At 36.8% G+C, this 16,741-nt stretch overlaps 3 protein-coding genes across 3 annotated transcripts; all 3 read left to right on the top strand.

Annotated features, from left to right (window-relative positions):
• Positions 1 to 5,139: 5,139 nt before the first annotated feature.
• Positions 5,140 to 6,524, top strand: LOC6049650 (elongator complex protein 4). Its single transcript, XM_038257743.1, has 3 exons — positions 5,140 to 5,397; positions 5,464 to 5,579; positions 5,638 to 6,524. The coding sequence occupies exons 1-3, from the start codon at positions 5,247 to 5,249 to the stop codon at positions 6,484 to 6,486; spliced, it is 1,116 nt and encodes a 371-aa protein (XP_038113671.1). The 5' UTR covers positions 5,140 to 5,246; the 3' UTR covers positions 6,487 to 6,524.
• Positions 6,525 to 8,503: 1,979 nt separating this feature from the next.
• Positions 8,504 to 9,458, top strand: LOC119767210. The gene has a single exon (XM_038255264.1). It carries the CDS (start codon positions 8,696 to 8,698, stop codon positions 9,215 to 9,217), a length of 522 nt encoding a protein of 173 aa, XP_038111192.1. The 5' UTR covers positions 8,504 to 8,695; the 3' UTR covers positions 9,218 to 9,458.
• Positions 9,459 to 13,436: 3,978 nt separating this feature from the next.
• Positions 13,437 to 14,028, top strand: LOC119767189. Its single transcript, XM_038255158.1, has one exon. The coding sequence runs from the start codon at positions 13,474 to 13,476 to the stop codon at positions 13,942 to 13,944; it is 471 nt and encodes a 156-aa protein (XP_038111086.1). The 5' UTR covers positions 13,437 to 13,473; the 3' UTR covers positions 13,945 to 14,028.
• Positions 14,029 to 16,741: the final 2,713 nt, after the last annotated feature.

The following is a 16,741-nucleotide window of genomic DNA, read 5'->3' as shown; positions in this document are numbered from 1 at the left end:
GCTATTTGGGAAAAATAGTAAGAAGTTTCAAATATCTAACCCTAACATTTGAAAAGGTCAAATTAAAACTTGAAATGCTGTTTTGAAGGTCTTGGGACCAAAGAGTCTATGTCTGAAAATATTTTTACCTGATTGGCAAAAAATCAACTTTTATCACTAAACCTGCGATAACTTAAAAATTTCAGCGGTGACCTATGTTGTAGTTGAACTGTTGTAATTTGTAATTGATATACGCATATTTTTTTGTACCTAAACATGTCTAGGTCATCGCTAAAATTTTCATGTTATCGCAGTTTTTGTGAAAAAAGTCGATTTTTTGCCGTTTTCGTCATTTTTCCATTTATGCGCGCGACGCGTTTTTATTTTCAAAAAAACTTATCTCGGAGTTTTGAAAACATAACTTCACCATTTTTGAAATACTTTGTAAAATTTTCCGAGGAATCAGGTTAAAAATATTTTCAGACATTGGCTCTTTGGTCCCATGACCTTCAAAACAGCATTTTAAGTTTTAATTTAACCTTTTCAAATGTAAGGCTAGATATTTGAAACTTCTTACTATTTTTTTCAAAATAGCCTAACTAATCACCTTTCTTTTGCGTCTGAACAGCTATAATCGGATTGAATGGCGCGGAGATAAGATTTTTTGAAAAAAGTGGTTTTTGCGAAAAATTACGAAAATGGCCATTTTTTGGACCAACCTAACATGGTGTAGGTGTCACGCTAATGGTCAAACAAAAAAATACGGGTCTAATTATTTTGGCCAAGGGACCCCCAGAAAACTTTTGAGCCCGATCGGAGAACTTTTTTTTCAAATCCCGCTGTTTTCGTGGGGAATTGATGAGGGTTAGTAAATAGTTTTACATAGCTTACCTACTTTATTGATTTATCACTTTCTAATTTCAACAACAAGCCACAGCCACAATTAAACCAATTTCCATCAACAACTTTCCCGAACAAGGTGTCACTTTAAACCCACTTTACCAAACCATTACTCTCTGAGCCGAGTCTTCCCCCTTGCGCCAAACGAACCAAATAATTAGATTTACTACTCGACTCAACTTCCCCCTTTTTCCCCCGTTCAAAAGTTCAAAAGGAAAAATCTTTCCACTCGGCGCACGAAACCGGAAAATTTCCTTCCTCCTTCAAATTAGAAAAAAAAACCCCTCAAAATCAAACCAATCGATGACACTCACTCACCGCCAAGATACGTTTTCTTGAAACTGCGCGAGGGCCGTAAATTAACAATCCTTCTTGGCGACGCTTCCGGCCTCGGGCGAGAAACTGCACTGCACGTGTTGCACGTGTGGTGACCTCCAATTTCCGGAGGACAAACCCGACAAGACGCGCCTGAGGGCAAGCCGTTAGGGGAACATTTTCTGGGGATTTTCTTTACAATTTTCAATTTTAAAAATATGAATTTTTAATTATTATTTTTCAAATGATTTCAAATTTTCAATTTATCACTTATTGAAAAGATCTTCTTTTCCAAAAAAACCTCAATTTTCTCTCAAGACATTTTCCCAAACAGCAGTCAGTGCGCGGTGGCGACACCGTGACGTTTCGCTTGGTTGGAAAACTCTATTACTATAGGGTATGTTTTTCTCACACATCGTCGTCGTCGTCATAGCCTGCTGCATCCGAAAATGACACCATCCGTAATCGCGGGCAGGCCGGCAACCAGCAACCAACACTTTACACCTCGTTGGCTTCCCGTTGGTCCTCTTCCAGGAGACGACCCCGTTGGGACAACCCCGGATTTCAAGGAAGTTGTTTACTTGTGAAATTAAGGATAGGACAGGAAGGAGGTAAAAATGTACTTGCTGCTTTGCGGGTTCGGCCAAAATTGGTCATGGGAACTTTTGGTTTCAGGAGGACATGTGCAAAGCAACTTTGATCACATGCTTTTAAATCTTTGTTCCAGCAAACAGTTTTTAGTATGTGTAGTGTGAATAGAAATCGAGTAAAAACATTAACCCATTAAAAATACAAGTTTAATTCAAAGTTAGAAATAAATTGTTTTTATTTAACCTACCAAATTTGTTAAAACAAATCACTCAGAAACACAAAACGCAAAAATATAATTTGTCCAATTTAATTATTGTCATCTACTTCAAATGAAAAATTCAACAAAAAATAAGTCTTGCACAAAACCCCAACTTTCATTTCCTGTTGTCACTAAGGTAAAAACAAAACTTCAAAAATTCAAACAATTAAAAAGTTAATTAAAACAAAGTACATCTTCCCCTCCGACGACGACGTTCGCAGTAGGCGCCAGCTTGGTGGCAAGTTGACACCAGCTTCCTTTGATTTGGCTGCGGCCTCCGCTCATAAGGCGACTTCCTTTTGAGGGGGTTGAATTGTCAAGTTTTGGGTTGAAAAATGTTCAAAAGTAATCAATCATGTTCAGTAGACCAAAGTCGGAAAAAGGGAGCTGACGTCAGAAAAAGTGTGTTTGTTTTTGTGAAAGTTTTGTTTTGATTGAAAATTTGAATAAGATGACATATGATGCTCTTTTGGTATTAATATTATGTATTTTTCATTTCTTTTTTGTAACCACTCCGCTCTCAAAATCAAGGCAAAAATCATGTTCATGTCATTCAGTTTGCGTTTCCCTTTTTTCAATTGGATTGTTATTACATTTTATATACTTTATGAACTTTTTTCAAATTTAGAATAAGATAAGCAAAAAAAAAGGATTTCGAAATGTTTAAGACAAAATGCACGAATTTCATGTTTTACTCCAGATTTGATTAACCGCGAGTCCTTGATTATTTAAAATTTGATTTTTATTTTTGTTACGTATTTTGATTTTTTTTATTTTTTTATTTTTCAAACCTTTTTCTCTTATTCACCTTTTCAGTGATAAGTCACATATTAAGATTTTTATAATTGCCTGTTTTAAAACTTTGTATAACACTGTAAATTATAACTCAACAAGATTACAAAAAAAATAACACGAAATATTAAAATGAACAAATTTGATATAAGTGAGAAAAATACCCAAATTTCCCATACAATATGTAAAAACCTTTTTTTGATTTTTTTTCGATGTAAAATAGTTTTTCAGGAATTTTGAGTACGACGAGCGTCCAATTTTACATAAAAGACCCTAAATTTTCAAACCATTACCATTTCAGGCTGAAAATTATTGAAAACACGTCTTTTTTTCGAATGTTCAAAAATGGAAGAGGTCGTACCGCCTCTCCGTAACAAAATATCGGAAAGTGGAGCTCGAATTCGTGATCAAGGGCAAAATTTGTCTCTAAGGACAAAGTTTAACGTATATCGAAGAGGGGTCGGAGCAACCTTTCAGATTTCGTGTGAGTAAGCAGATAATTACCCGAGTAAAGAGTAAAGAGTAAAGAGTAAAGAGTAAAGAGTAAAGAGTAAAGAGTAAAGAGTAAAGAGTAAAGAGTAAAGAGTAAAGAGTAAAGAGTAAAGAGTAAAGAGTAAAGTAAGAGTAAGAGTAAAGAGTAAAGAGTAAAGTAAAGAGTAAAGAGTAAAGAGTAAAGAGTAAAGAGTAAAGAGTAAAGAGTAAAGAGTAAAGAGTAAAGAGTAAAGAGTAAAGAGTAAAGAGTAAAGAGTAAAGAGTAAAGAGTAAAGAGTAAAGAGTAAAGAGTAAAGTAAAGTAAAGAGTAAGTAAAGTAAAGTAAGAGTAAAGAGTAAAGAGTAAAGAATAAAGTAAAGAGTAAAGAGTAAAGAGTAAAGTAAAGTAAAGAGTAAAGAGTAAAGAGTAAAGAGTAAAGAGTAAAGAGTAAAGTAAAGAGTAAAGAGTAAAGAGTAAAGAGTAAAGTAAAGAGTAAAGAGTAAAGAGTAAGAGTAAAGTAAAGAGTAAAGAGGAGTAAAGAGTAAAGAGTAAAAGTAAAGAGTAAAGAGTAAAGAGTAAAGAGTAAGAGTAAAGAGTAAAGAGTAAAGAGTAAAGAGTAAAGAGTAAAGAGTAAAGAGTAAAGAGTAAAGAGTAAAGAGTAAAGAGTAAAGAGTAAAGAGTAAAGAGTTAAATGTTAAATGTTAAATGTTAAATGTTAAATGTTAAATGTTAAATGTTAAATGTTAAATGTTAAATGTTGCAATTATAAGTTTCCAGGTTACAAATTGCGAGTTGCAAGTTGAAAGTAACAAGTAACAATTAGTCAAGTTACAAGTTGATAGCCGGTAGACCTCGTTAGACCAATTTACGACTTGAGCTGGAAAAGTGTTCTTTTTTGTAATTTGTTTCATAAGTTATTATTTTCGTGAAGTCTACGATGTTCCGAACATGGCCTCTAAAACCAATAAAACAACAAATTACAAATTACAAAAACAAAATTTCTGGAGTTTTTTTTTTGAAAAGGTCCAATAAACCAAATTTTCAATTTTTGCTTTTTGGGTGTTTTTAGAACCGCCTTGAGTCAGGAGTATTCAAAAACACCCAAAAAGCAAAAAATGAAAATTTGGTTTATAGGACCTTTTCAAAAAAAAAACTCCAGATTTGTAAAAATACTAAAAGTGCTCAATTTTTGATAGAACAAAAATGTGATAAAAAACAACTTCACTCGTACTCTAGAAATCTAATTTGAAAACAGTTTTCCAATATAATCCAATTAGAAAAATAGTTCACAGTACATGACGAACCATACCTAGGTTTGTGTCCATGCTGTATGGGTTCAAGTATTTGATGTCGATTTCAGTCACTTCACAGTTTACTGCTGTCTTTTTATGTTGATGCCTTCACATCTTAATTCACACTCAAGTTCTCAACGATTTAGTGAGAAAAGAATGAGAAAGGGGCTGTTTACATATAACGCAACTAAATTTTTAATGAAATTTGACTGAATTCATTTGTAATGATTTTTTTAATGTTTGGACAAATTTGTTACAAAATATCTGGAGTTTTTTTTGAAAAGGTCCAATAAACCAAATTTCCAGTTTTTGCTTTTTGGGTGTTTTTAGAACCGCCTTGAGTCAGGGGTATTGAAAAACACCCAAAAATCAAAAACTGAAAATTTGGTTTATTGGTCCTTTTTAAAAAAAACTCCAGATATGTATTTTTCACTTACTCGAAGTGCGTCACGTATTTTCTAAACATTCTTTAGTTGAATTATTTAAGAACAAAACATTGAGAACTGTCAAACTCTTGCGCTAGTGTCATTATGAACATTATGATTTGTTTTTGTTTTCATTTAAAACGTTGTGTTTTTTGTTGGATTTAGCTATTTTGTCAAAGGGTTTATTTCAGTTAAATAAATTTCCTTATTCAGAAATTCGAAATGTCCAGCTTCGTGAAGCGCCGTGGCGCAATTTCCATCAAGGGGACGCGAGCGTCGCTGCACAGCGGTCAGACGATTCTGTCCTCGGGAAACCCTTCGTTGGACCACGTTTTCGGTGGAGGTTTCCCAATCGGGTCGGTTATTGCTATTGGTAAGTTTGTAATAAATGAGGGCGAGCAAGATGCACTGAATGTTTACAAATCTTAATCACCTTTAGAGGAAGACAAATATGCCAACTATTCTCGAGTTCTTACTAAGTACTTTCTGGCTGAAGGCTTAGTAAATAACCATTCGATCTTTACGGCAAGTTTAGAGGAAGATCCTGTTCAACTAGTAAGAATCAATCTAGTTACAAAACATTATCATAGCCCAAAAAATTGATTATTTTTAGATGAAGAAACTTCCAACCCCGGTTAACGACACCGAACAGGACAAACCTCAAAAAGCACAAACTCCTGACGAGATGCGGATTGCCTTTCGGTACAACAACCTGTCGGTAGTCGATCTGGAGCAGAAGCCAAGCACCCAAATTGGCCACTTTTTCGATCTTTCCAAGCAGATTGACGAGCCCGAACTGTCCAAGCACGACATTACCTATTGGGACGGTTCTGAGGTCCTATCAGAACCATCAAAAACCTTCACAAATCCTTGCTATCAAACGTTGCTCAGTGCAATTCACACCAAATCCCGCAAACCTCAGTTCGACCCCGCCAACACCGACGTCAAGGAGAAGAACCTGCTCCGAATCTGTCTCAACTCCATCGGCTCTCCCCTCTGGTACGACCAGAACTTCCCCCAAGACCTCATCCGCTTCCTGACCATCCTCAAAGCGATCGTCCGCAACACCCTGTCCTGCTGTCTCGTCACCCTGCCGACGCACCTCTTCCAACATCTGGCCGCCACTCCATCCCGCCTGTACGAGCGCCTCCTCGACCAGACCGACTTCTGCGTCCGGCTGGAGTCGTTTGCCGGGTCGGACCGCGAGACGAACCCCGCCTTCAAGGAGTACCACGGCCTGCTGGACATTGGCAAGATTTCCGCGCTCAATTCGCTGGCCGCGTTCGTGCCGGAAACGCGCGATCTGGCGTTCAAACTGCGCCGCCGGAAGTTTGTCATCGAGAAGCTGCACCTGCCGCCGGAACTGGGCGAGGAGCGGGATGAGCGGGGAGCGGGCGGGAAGGCGGCCACGATGAGTTGTTCCAGTGGGGGAGGAGGGGGGATGGGAAAGTTGGATTTTTAAAGGTTTAGTTGGAATAAATGGATGTTAATTGATGAAAAGGATTTTTTTCGGTCCGTTTACAGTACATTTAATTCAATGTGAAGGAGAGCAATTCTATGAGATTTCGCTCATTCGACTTTTTTGGTGCCTTCGGTTTAACCGGGACCTTGGGTCGGTCGGCTTGGGTTTGATCCCAGACGGTGGCATCCCAGTCCCGGTAAAAATTTTCGAGACGAGATTTGTCTGACCACGCCTTCCGTCGGATGGGGAAGTAAATGTTGGCCCCGGTCTAACCTAGAGGGTTAGGTCGATTGCTCAGTCCAGGTGTAGGAGTCGTCTCCCTGGGTCCTGCTTCGGTGGAGTCGCTGGTAGGCAGTTGGACTCACAATCCAAAGGTCATCAGTTCGAATCCCGGGGTGGATGGAAGCTTAGTCTAATCTAATCTAATCAGACCCTAGCGCAGCCAATCTTTCGAAGGGATCCTGGAGAGTGCCTTAGGTTAGATGACGCCTAGCACCCTTCTTGTCATTTATTAACATTTGTAGTGCGCCATTGCATTGAAAATGCATTGAAACATCACAAGCGTTAAAGCGGCCAGGCCTACTGCGTAAAGCCGTATCGCAGAGATGACTCGTAATTGGGTTGAGTTTGAGCACCGAGTGTTCGAACAACAACACAATTCTGAATCGACAGGGGAGGAAGAAGCGTGGGGACACACCACCATACGCTCCGAGATTTGGTTGTATTCGTTGGGAGCACCATGCTAAGAAGGTTTTGGTACCTGGGACCTTCTGGGATGGGACATTGTATTTCCACGAATGCCCTGGACACTATTTGCCGTGGTTATAGCGCCACAACTCGCTCAAAATCCCGGGGTGGATGGAAGCTTAGGTGTAAAAAGAGGTTTCATGGTTAAAGTTGATAAATTTTTGCGACCAATACTTAGACTTTTTGCCTTCCTCACCTCACTGAGGCAAGGATATAAAATCACTCGAAAAATGAACTTCTTAAATATGACTCCTAGATATACCTTCACGTATACCTATCGACTCAAAATTCTGAACAAATGTCTGTGGGCATGTGTGTAAAAAATGATTTTTTTTCCACGCGAATATCTCAGAACTGGCTGTACTGATTTTGACCGGATCCACCTTATTCTGTTCGTTTTGGGGTCCCCTAAGACCCTATTAAATTTTATTCTGTTTAGTGAAGTAATTTTAAAGTTCTGCCAAGAAAAAGTTTTTTTTAGCTACAAAAAAGGGTGATTTTTGCATAACCTCAAAGGCCGGGTCTTTTTGCTTTTTTGACTTTTTGACCACGCGGGGGATTGGCAGCCACACCCCCTTGCATGCGTATCGCCCGGTTGCCGCATCGCAGTGTCTGCGTCTCTTCTGGAAAAAATCTGTATTAATTATGTTGCTGCATTATTTTGTCTCGACAAAGATTTACACGAACTTTTTACTGAAATATATAACTCATGAGATTTTTCACCTTTATTTTGAAGAGTTGGTAAAAAAAAGAATTGAAAATTGCTGTTCAAGTAAAATCAATAATTAAAAAAAAACAAATGAAAAAAAATTAAGAAAAAAAATAAACTATTAAATTAATTTGTAAAAACCACCTAAAATACAACATGAATGCGAGGAAGGCCTACCTTAAGGTGGATTAAGTAACGTTTTTTTGAAAAAATCAGTATCTATTGATTCAAAAAATCATAACTCGGTTAAAGATTTTTTTATCCGTTTTTATCCGAAATGTCTGAAAAGATGGCTTTTGATGTCCCCTAAAACATATCAGAAAATGAAAAAAATAAAGTGACAAAAAGTGAAATTAAAAATCACATTTTTTTTTACCGTGTATAATTTTTTCAGTGTCGTCCATATCCATACCTACAACTTCAACTTTGTCGAAGACACCAAATCGATCAAAAAATTCCTTCAAAAGATACAGATTTTTGAATTTTCAGGTATCATTTTTGTATGTTCACCTGCCAAATTTGTATGGAAAAGTATATGGTATGGACAAACTAATGATGCAAAATGGCTTCTTTGGGCATACTGAAGGCACTTAAAAAGTTTGAGCCCGATTAAATAACACAAAAAAAATATTTTTTTTATCGGTTCCAAGAATTTATTACTTCATGACATATGGTACCAAAGGCTCTGACAATATTTATGAACATTTCTCAACAATGTAAATGGCAAATATCCAAGAGAAGAGTATAAAATAAATGCTGCAACAACTAAAGATCCATTCTAACATCAAGTGTAATCAATCAATAACAATGAAAGCCGTTCTTGCTTTATTTCTGGCGCTTGCCCCCTTCGTCCTGGCAGACGTCCCCACCGGCTGTGTAACTCTTTGGCACAGGCGCTTTGGAAATTACCTGGCCTCGTCAACGCAGTACGACCCAAAACACCGACACGTCACTGACAGGGAGAGCCCGGAGCGGTGGAAAATCTTCCGAAGTGATTACAACTACCGGATCATGCACGTGGACCACAACGAGTACCTGTTCGCTTCGGATTGGATGACCTATTCGGGGAATAACAATTACGTGTACACCTGGATTCCCCGAACGAATGAGGAATCCGACAAGTGGCAAATCGAACGGGTGGATGGCAAGTATTATTCGATTCGCAATGTCAAACACGGGAGCTGCCTGTTTGTAGGTTCTATAAGATGGATTTATGCGAAAAAAGCAACGATGTGTACGAACGAATTGTTTCATTGGAACATTGAACGTTGTTAGATCCATGTGAAAAGTGAAAAAGGTGACAAATTTTGAAATAAACGTTGCATTGTGCTTTACATGGAAAGTAATAGTCATGGGTAATTCCACCCATGTGTATTAGACCTCGAAATCAACTTTTTATGATCAACAAAAAAATAGACAAAAATATTACTTTATTTACAAAATTGCACTAACATGCAGTCAAAATGTTACAAGAAGTAATTGGAGAATAAATCGGAAATAAATTGTGGCTCTATTCCATTCTTCAGAATTCCATTTCACAGAATCCCACTTCCCAGGATGGCCCATTCTCCAGAATGACACCCTTTACAGAAATACCTTGAAGAACATGTTTTATTTCCCGTTTGTCATAATGCCAGTTAGTGTAACGCCGTTTGGCATAATTGCTTATAATTCAAGCAAAACAATGTAAAAGGACAAATCCGCAGTGTAAACAAACAGTATGTCCTGCTTACGTCAGTGGATGTTAGGAACAAAAGGAACGAGCAGGACATACTCTTTGTTTACACTTCGACTTTCGCCCAGTTACATTGTTTTGTTTGAATTTGCTCAATGATATTAAATTTTCTACATTAAATCAATATTGGAATCGCTTAAAAAACTTGTGATAACTGCTGACACTAATTGATTTTTTCCTCCTTTGACTTTTTGGAAGTTATCACAGTAAAACCGAAATCTAAACACTTCACACTTTAAAACTGATCAATTTAGGATTTAAAGTACATTACGAGTTCAAGAAAGAACTTTTCTGGGGAATGGCCAAACCGTCTTTTTTTTATTATAGACATTTTACCACTTTTGAGGCATTCATGTCTTAGAAAAATGGTTCAAATTTTGTTGTACAAACCCGAGCAGACGGAAATAACTTGGGAAGGTCAGTTTTTGATATTGTGAGAAGATCGAAATTGTTATTGGGATGATCGGATTAGTTGTTAAAATAACAAAAATCAAAAACAAAGATTTGTTCGAAGAACAACTTAAACTGTTATTATGTTGTTATTGCAATAACAAACCAATAACACAGAAGGAATCATGAAGGAATAACAAGATTTGTTATTTTGTGCGGAGAGGTGGAGCAGCATAATAACAAAAAATGTTTTTGAACTGGTATGTCTCCATAACAAAAAAAGTTATTGTTGTGGTTTATTTGTAATTTGCAAATAACCCTGCAGTTGCCATAACTCCTCTGAACTAGTCAGGGCTGCAGAGTCAAGTACCTCCAAGCAACTTTGAATCCATACTTTGAAGACAACTCCGACTCTGGATGCAGGATATGACGTTAACGACGACTTCAGCTCTCCAAAAATACCCGACTTCAGAGATTCCGACTCCAAGTAAAAGTTGCTGAAAATTTGCTGAATCCGATGCAGTCTCCGAGGTCTCACTCCAGTTCGAACTTCAACGTCAGCTCCGACTTCCTGGCTCTGTGAAAATAATAACAGATTTTTCTATTCACACTTCAAAAATTCTCAATAGATAAATCAATTCCGTTAGGGAATATAACAAAATTTTAAAAATGAACTCTCCAAGTTAATTTTATTGGATTAATTTTAGCTTGAAACCCCATTTCATGGTGAAATAAATGACCCCGATGAAATTGGTCAAAATTATTTCATAGTTCTAGCCAATTTTAGTTAAATCCCTTAGGGGGTATATCAAAAAATTTAAAAAAATCAACTTTCAAAATTTCAACTTTTCAGAATAATTTTAGCTTAAGGACCCCATTTCATGGCCAAAATAATGATCCCGACGAAATTGGTCAAAATTATCCCATAGTTCTAGCCAATTTTAGCAAAGTCCCTTAGGGGGTATATCAAATAATTAAAAAAATCAACTTTCAAAATTTCAACTTTTCAGAATAATTTTAGTTTAAGGACCCCATTTCATTGCCAAATAATGACCCCGACGAAATCAGACAAAATTATCCCACAGTTCTAACCATTTAAAAAAAAAGTCCTTTAGCCAATTTTAGCAAAGTCCCTTAGGGGGCATATCAAATAATTAAAAAAAATCAACTTCCAAAATTTCAACTTTTTAAAATCATTTTAGCTTAAGGACCCCATTTCATGGCCAAAATAATGACCCCGACGAAATTAGACAAAATTATCCCAAAGATCTAAACATATTTAACAAAAGAAAAATTAATAACAGATTGTGTTATGGACACTTAGAATTTTTTTCCATTTGTGCGATTTGTGGTATTTTTTTTCTTAGTCAGTATAACGAACGAATAACAAATTTTGTTATTAGGAGAGTTTTTGAAATGTATAACATTCATGGATTTATGCGAAAAAAGCAACGATATGTACATCCGATATGTTTCAATGGAAAATTGAACGTTGTTGAAGCCATATCGTCACCGTCGTGCTAACTTGACGTACGTGCATTTTGGGCCAAAGTGAGTGAAGAACGCCATTGTATGCCCAAGTAACATTTTTTCCAGGAGTTCTACAAGAGCTCTTCAAGACAGCTACAGCATAGCAGTTTGGACCGCGGTAGGATAAAATTCTCTTCAAAACTTCTTCAGGAGTTTGGAAGAGTTCTTGAAGAGAGTTTTATCTTACTGCGGTTCGAACTGCTATGCTGCAGCTATCTTGAAGAGCTCTTCTAGAACTCCAGGAAAAAATGTTACTTGGGTGCAGCTCACTATGCCTCCCCCTTTGACCTTCACAGATCCCCAAAATTCGATTTCTATCCTGATCACTTTACATATGAAAGTTGTTTCAATCTTGTCGTGCTATCTTGTCACTCCCTGAAAATTGATGTTGGTGCGACAACTGGCCAAAGGGATTTCAGTTCAGAACACGTTTGACGCACGTACAAGTTAGACTACCGTAATCATTTGTAATTATAACTCGGGACTCCAGCAACCAACTTCAACCAAACTTCGGGACAATGCACAGAATGGTCAGCCAATCAAAACGTGTTTGTTATTGTTTTCATTGCGTGCTTTCGTGTTTGCTTATTCAAGGTCAAACATTAAAACCCGTTTATCTCGGAACGTCAAAATGGCGGTTGCGACAAGATAGCACGACGTCGTCGATATGTAGAAGACAAAATAAGTGTCAAATTTTGAAATAAAGGACTTTTGTTTTCGTGTTTATTTATTTATTTTCTTGCTTATAGCATCAAATTCTGCTACCCCAAAACAAATCATCCACTTTAACAACCCCCAGTTTTTTTTTCAACCCCCAGACCACCCCGAACAGACGGTAATAACTAAATTCATGTCATTTCAATAACAAATACTGTTAAAATAACAGAAAGTGTTATGGAATATTCTTGCAAAATCCATTTTTGCATAAGAGTTGTCATAACAAAATTTGTTATCGGTCTGATATTGATTGAAAGCCAGAAAAACTTGGGAATAACATTTTTTGTTATGGAAGAATACCTAAAACTGTTATTGGGATGATCGGATTAGTTGTTAAAATAACAAAAAATAATAACAAAGATTTGTTCGAAAAATATTTTTTTTTTTTGAATGTTATTAGTCTGTTATTACAATAACAATCTATTAACAAAAAAATCATAACGGCGAATAACAAATCTTGTTATAAATAACATAAAGTGTTGTTGGCCTAGTATTTTCAAATATCAAAAAATGTTATTCCCAAGTTATTTCCGTCTGCTCGGGAAATTGCAAGTTTCTGCTTGAACCTACATTTAAAAAAAGATGGTAATAAAATAAGATTTTTTTATTAGATTTTGGTGAATTTTCATCATGATCGCCTATATGACATATATAATATTCAACCCCAACAACAATTAAATCCCCATCCGACGGAAGGCTCGAGCAGATGGGGATTGAACCCATGATCATTCGCTTACAAAGCGGACAGCGTAACCATTCGGCCACGCCTGTCACGAACCCATCACTTTCCGCTAACAAGGTGAAACCCTTAACCTCACGGCCTCAGTAGCTAAACTTGGTATAAGAGTATTAAAATTTAATTTTATTTAAATGAAAAAAATCAGCGATGGGTCCATTTTCTAGACTAGTCTCATTAAATACCAAAGTGTTCTAACTAAACTTTGTAACAACATTGCCTTTTGAAGTCACAATAAGTAAGTTTGCTCAATGAACAAATAGAATCTTGATTGCGGTAGTCAAGTTGAATTGACAGTCATGTCATCAAATCTGTTCACATCTAGAAGTAAACATCGTTCGATAGTTTCCGTTGGAGGTGGTATAAATGTTTCTAACGGGCTAAGCTATCGTCAATTGTAATTTATTATCACTTGAAGGCACCATGAAGGTACTACTTATTGTGTGCTTAGTGCTCGTTCCAGCCATTTTCGGCCAATCGAAGACCGGCTGTGTAACTCTTAAACACCTTAACTTCGGCGGCTACCTGACATCTTCCACGAAGAATGACGACAAAACGCGAAACGTCGCGGCCAAGGAGGACGACCCGGAAAAGTGGGACATCCAGGACGCTGGCGATGGCACGTACACCATTATGAACAAAGAGTTTGACGAATACCTGGTCGCATCGAGCTCAAAGATGGCCCACAACCATTACGTGTACCTGTGGATTCCGGGAAAGAGTGGACTTTCGGGACATAAGTGGAAAATCACCAAGGATGGAAAGTACAGCGTTATAGAAAATGTCCAACGGCCGAGTTGCCTGATTCAGGGCTCTGGCACCTGGGTTTATTCGCAGGTAGTTACTCGGTGTGATGTAGCAAAAATTTTCAAATGGCGCATCGAGAGCTGTTAAAAATAAGCTAGGGTAATAGCAGAATAATTGTATAGAATTAACAACTGGTGAAGGATTAATGAATATTTGGGAGCATTAGAGAGATTTTTTTGTTTTATTCAAGTCAATCCGAATATCATAGAATCACATATGTGGAACTTTAGGTTCAAAAACAGGGACAGTACAGGTGCTGCCTCTCGCGGTGGAGAGCTGCAACTTTTCTACCAGTTTTTATGGCAGTTTTGCACCGATGGGTCGTCCATAGTGCGTGTAGAAATAATATTTTGAATTTCAGTAAATTATTTAAAGTAGCAAATTATGTATTATATGTTTTGGATAACAGCATGTATTTCCATCCAGCACATAATGTTGACTTAACGGCACTTCGGCGTGCAATTTAACTTCATCATTTTTGGCTGAACTCTTGTAATAAAACTCGGAAACTTTTGAAGGGCCAAAAATGACCGCATAAAATCACGCTAAAATTGGCAAAAAATAACCCCCCTCCCTCCTACGTCACACTTTGTCACGCTGGCTCCAACGTACGTCAGATTTTGTTGATTTTTTGAACAATTTTGGCATGATATATAAAAAGGTTCATTAGCTAGTTTTAAATTGTTACAGGTTGTATATGGATTTTTATTTTTATTTTGTTGAGTGATAGAAATCAGATTATTTTTTAAAAGAAAATCTGATGATTTAAGCATATTAAATCTATCATCAAAAACTCTGTTTCTTAAAGCCTTGTGTCGTGTTTGATTTGTGAGTGAAGTTTAACAAACATTAAACTTTTTCTAGATATATTCTTAGACTGAATTTTCAGTATTCAAGAAATAGTCTAGCGTGCCGTCACGGTCTTACAGACCCCCCTCCCCCTCTTGTCATACTTTGTCACGCTTGTGACAACCCCCCTCCCCACTATAGCGTGATGTAGTTTATGGATGACGCCTTGCCGTGATTGCAAACAAGGTTTCCAGGCAGTAATTTCAGAGCGACGTTCCGCCAAACCTGGTTATGTTTTTCTTGTACTGATAACCGATTACAATGGTGGATTTTAATGTGCCTTTTGTGCCTTGGACAATCTGTTACAAGGTATCATTGTCAAGTAGATTCTAATAATTGCCAGTAGATGTAACTAATTAGTAAGCCTTATTTTAATTGGAACCGTTCTCACTTGTTGATCATAATTTTGCTGTAATGAAATCTCATAATAACACTCATATACTGCTAAACATATTTGTTTCTAACTTAAGATGTTTTTAATAATGATACTGTAACAATATGTAACCTATGTGTTTTTTCTTTTACTACTTACTTACTTAAAACAATATTTTAGTTTTCTAGTAAGTTTCCCTATATTCAACATTTTCAACATCCTATTTTTCGTTCAATTTTTAAAATAATATTTTTTTACAAAATTTTAATTGATTTCCGGAGTTTTTTTTTTTGAAAAGGACCAATAAACCAAATTTCCAGTTTTTTGCTTTTTGGGTGTTTTTTAATACCCCTGACTCAAGGCGGTTTCAAAAACACCCAAAAAGCAAAAACTGGAAATTTGGTTTATTGGACCTTTTAAAACAAAACTCCAGATTTGTATAATGTCATTTAATCGTAAACAGATACCGGCTACATGAAATATGCATTGACCCCTCATCCGATCAAAACTGGTATACTGAGAAGATGCCTCAAGTAAACAAAATCGTAGCATGCCATGATTTGAATTTTCATTTTTCTTCTCGCGCGCCTCCCGTGTCAGCCGTTTGTTTTTGCAATTTATCTACTTTTCATGGTCCAAAATGCCGGAAAAATCTGTGCAGTTAAAAATTTCATGTTCAATAATCATTCTATTCCTTTGGGAACAGGTATTTAGCTAGTGCTGATAAAATGGCTTGAATTCTGTGACATCGAACAAAAATAAGGGAGGCGTCTTCCTCCAATCACCCATTCGCAACATCAAAATCTGCTCCTTTTTGAAACCACGATTTTATCAACCCATCAGTGAAATAACGAGGGTGAGCAAGCTTTAACTGTTGAGACGAGCATGCAAAATGAAGGGTTGGCAAAGAAATCGCGCAGAATTGGTAGATAAAACAAAAACAAGGTCTGTCTGTCAATCTGCGAGTGGTATAAGAGATTCAAATTTTTTTTCTGAGTAGGCTGTGACTAGGTTGGACAAATTTACACTATACCAGCGACAGAGCTCAACAATCGTCCCACTTTTTGGGCTAAAAGGATGTATGGAGTTCCAACCATGTGATAGAATGCTTTTGAGTACATAGTGTGATTTTTTTATTTGGGTAATTTTCTCGATTTACATGAAACTGTGTCCAAAGGCATAACTTTTGTTCCTGATCACGAATCCGAGGTCCGTTTTTTGATATCACGTGACGGAGGGGTGGTCCAACCCCTTCCATGTTTGACCATGCGAAAAAAGAGGTGTTTTACAATAATTTGCTGGCTTAAACGGTGATGAGATAGAAATTTGGTATCAAAGGGACTTTATGTAAAATTAGACGCCCGATTTGATGGCGTACTTAGAATTCCGAAAAAAACGTGCTTTTCATCGAAAAAAACATTAACATTTTTTTTAGAACCCTGCCATTGTCTGACACTTAACCGTAAATTTTTTTGGAACATCTACATTGACCCAGAAGTGTAATTTATTCATTTGGAATAAAAAATTTCATTTAAAAATGTTGTGTTTTTTTCTATTTTTAAGAGTGTAACAATTTTCTACAAAATTGTAGACCAGACAATTACAAAAATTTTGATAGATAAGGGGTTTGCTTGTATCAATCATGAGTTATCGCGATTTTAC

This window comes from Culex quinquefasciatus, chromosome 2 (assembly GCF_015732765.1).
Source record: "Culex quinquefasciatus strain JHB chromosome 2, VPISU_Cqui_1.0_pri_paternal, whole genome shotgun sequence".
Classification (NCBI taxonomy): domain Eukaryota; kingdom Metazoa; phylum Arthropoda; class Insecta; order Diptera; family Culicidae; genus Culex; species Culex quinquefasciatus.
This window is presented reverse-complemented; position numbering and strand designations above follow the sequence as displayed.

Excerpts from the sequence above, each read along its gene's own strand:
- LOC6049650 (XM_038257743.1), top strand. The coding sequence starts at position 5,247 with ATGTCCAGCTTCGTGAAGCGCCGTGGCGCAATTTCCATCAAGGGGACG. Across the intron at positions 5,398-5,463 it reads CGGGTCGGTTATTGCTATTG|AGGAAGACAAATATGCCAAC; the intron begins GTAAGTTTGTAA and ends AATCACCTTTAG. Across the intron at positions 5,580-5,637 it reads AGGAAGATCCTGTTCAACTA|ATGAAGAAACTTCCAACCCC; the intron begins GTAAGAATCAAT and ends GATTATTTTTAG.
- LOC119767210 (XM_038255264.1), top strand. The coding sequence starts at position 8,696 with ATGCTGCAACAACTAAAGATCCATTCTAACATCAAGTGTAATCAATCA.
- LOC119767189 (XM_038255158.1), top strand. The coding sequence starts at position 13,474 with ATGAAGGTACTACTTATTGTGTGCTTAGTGCTCGTTCCAGCCATTTTC.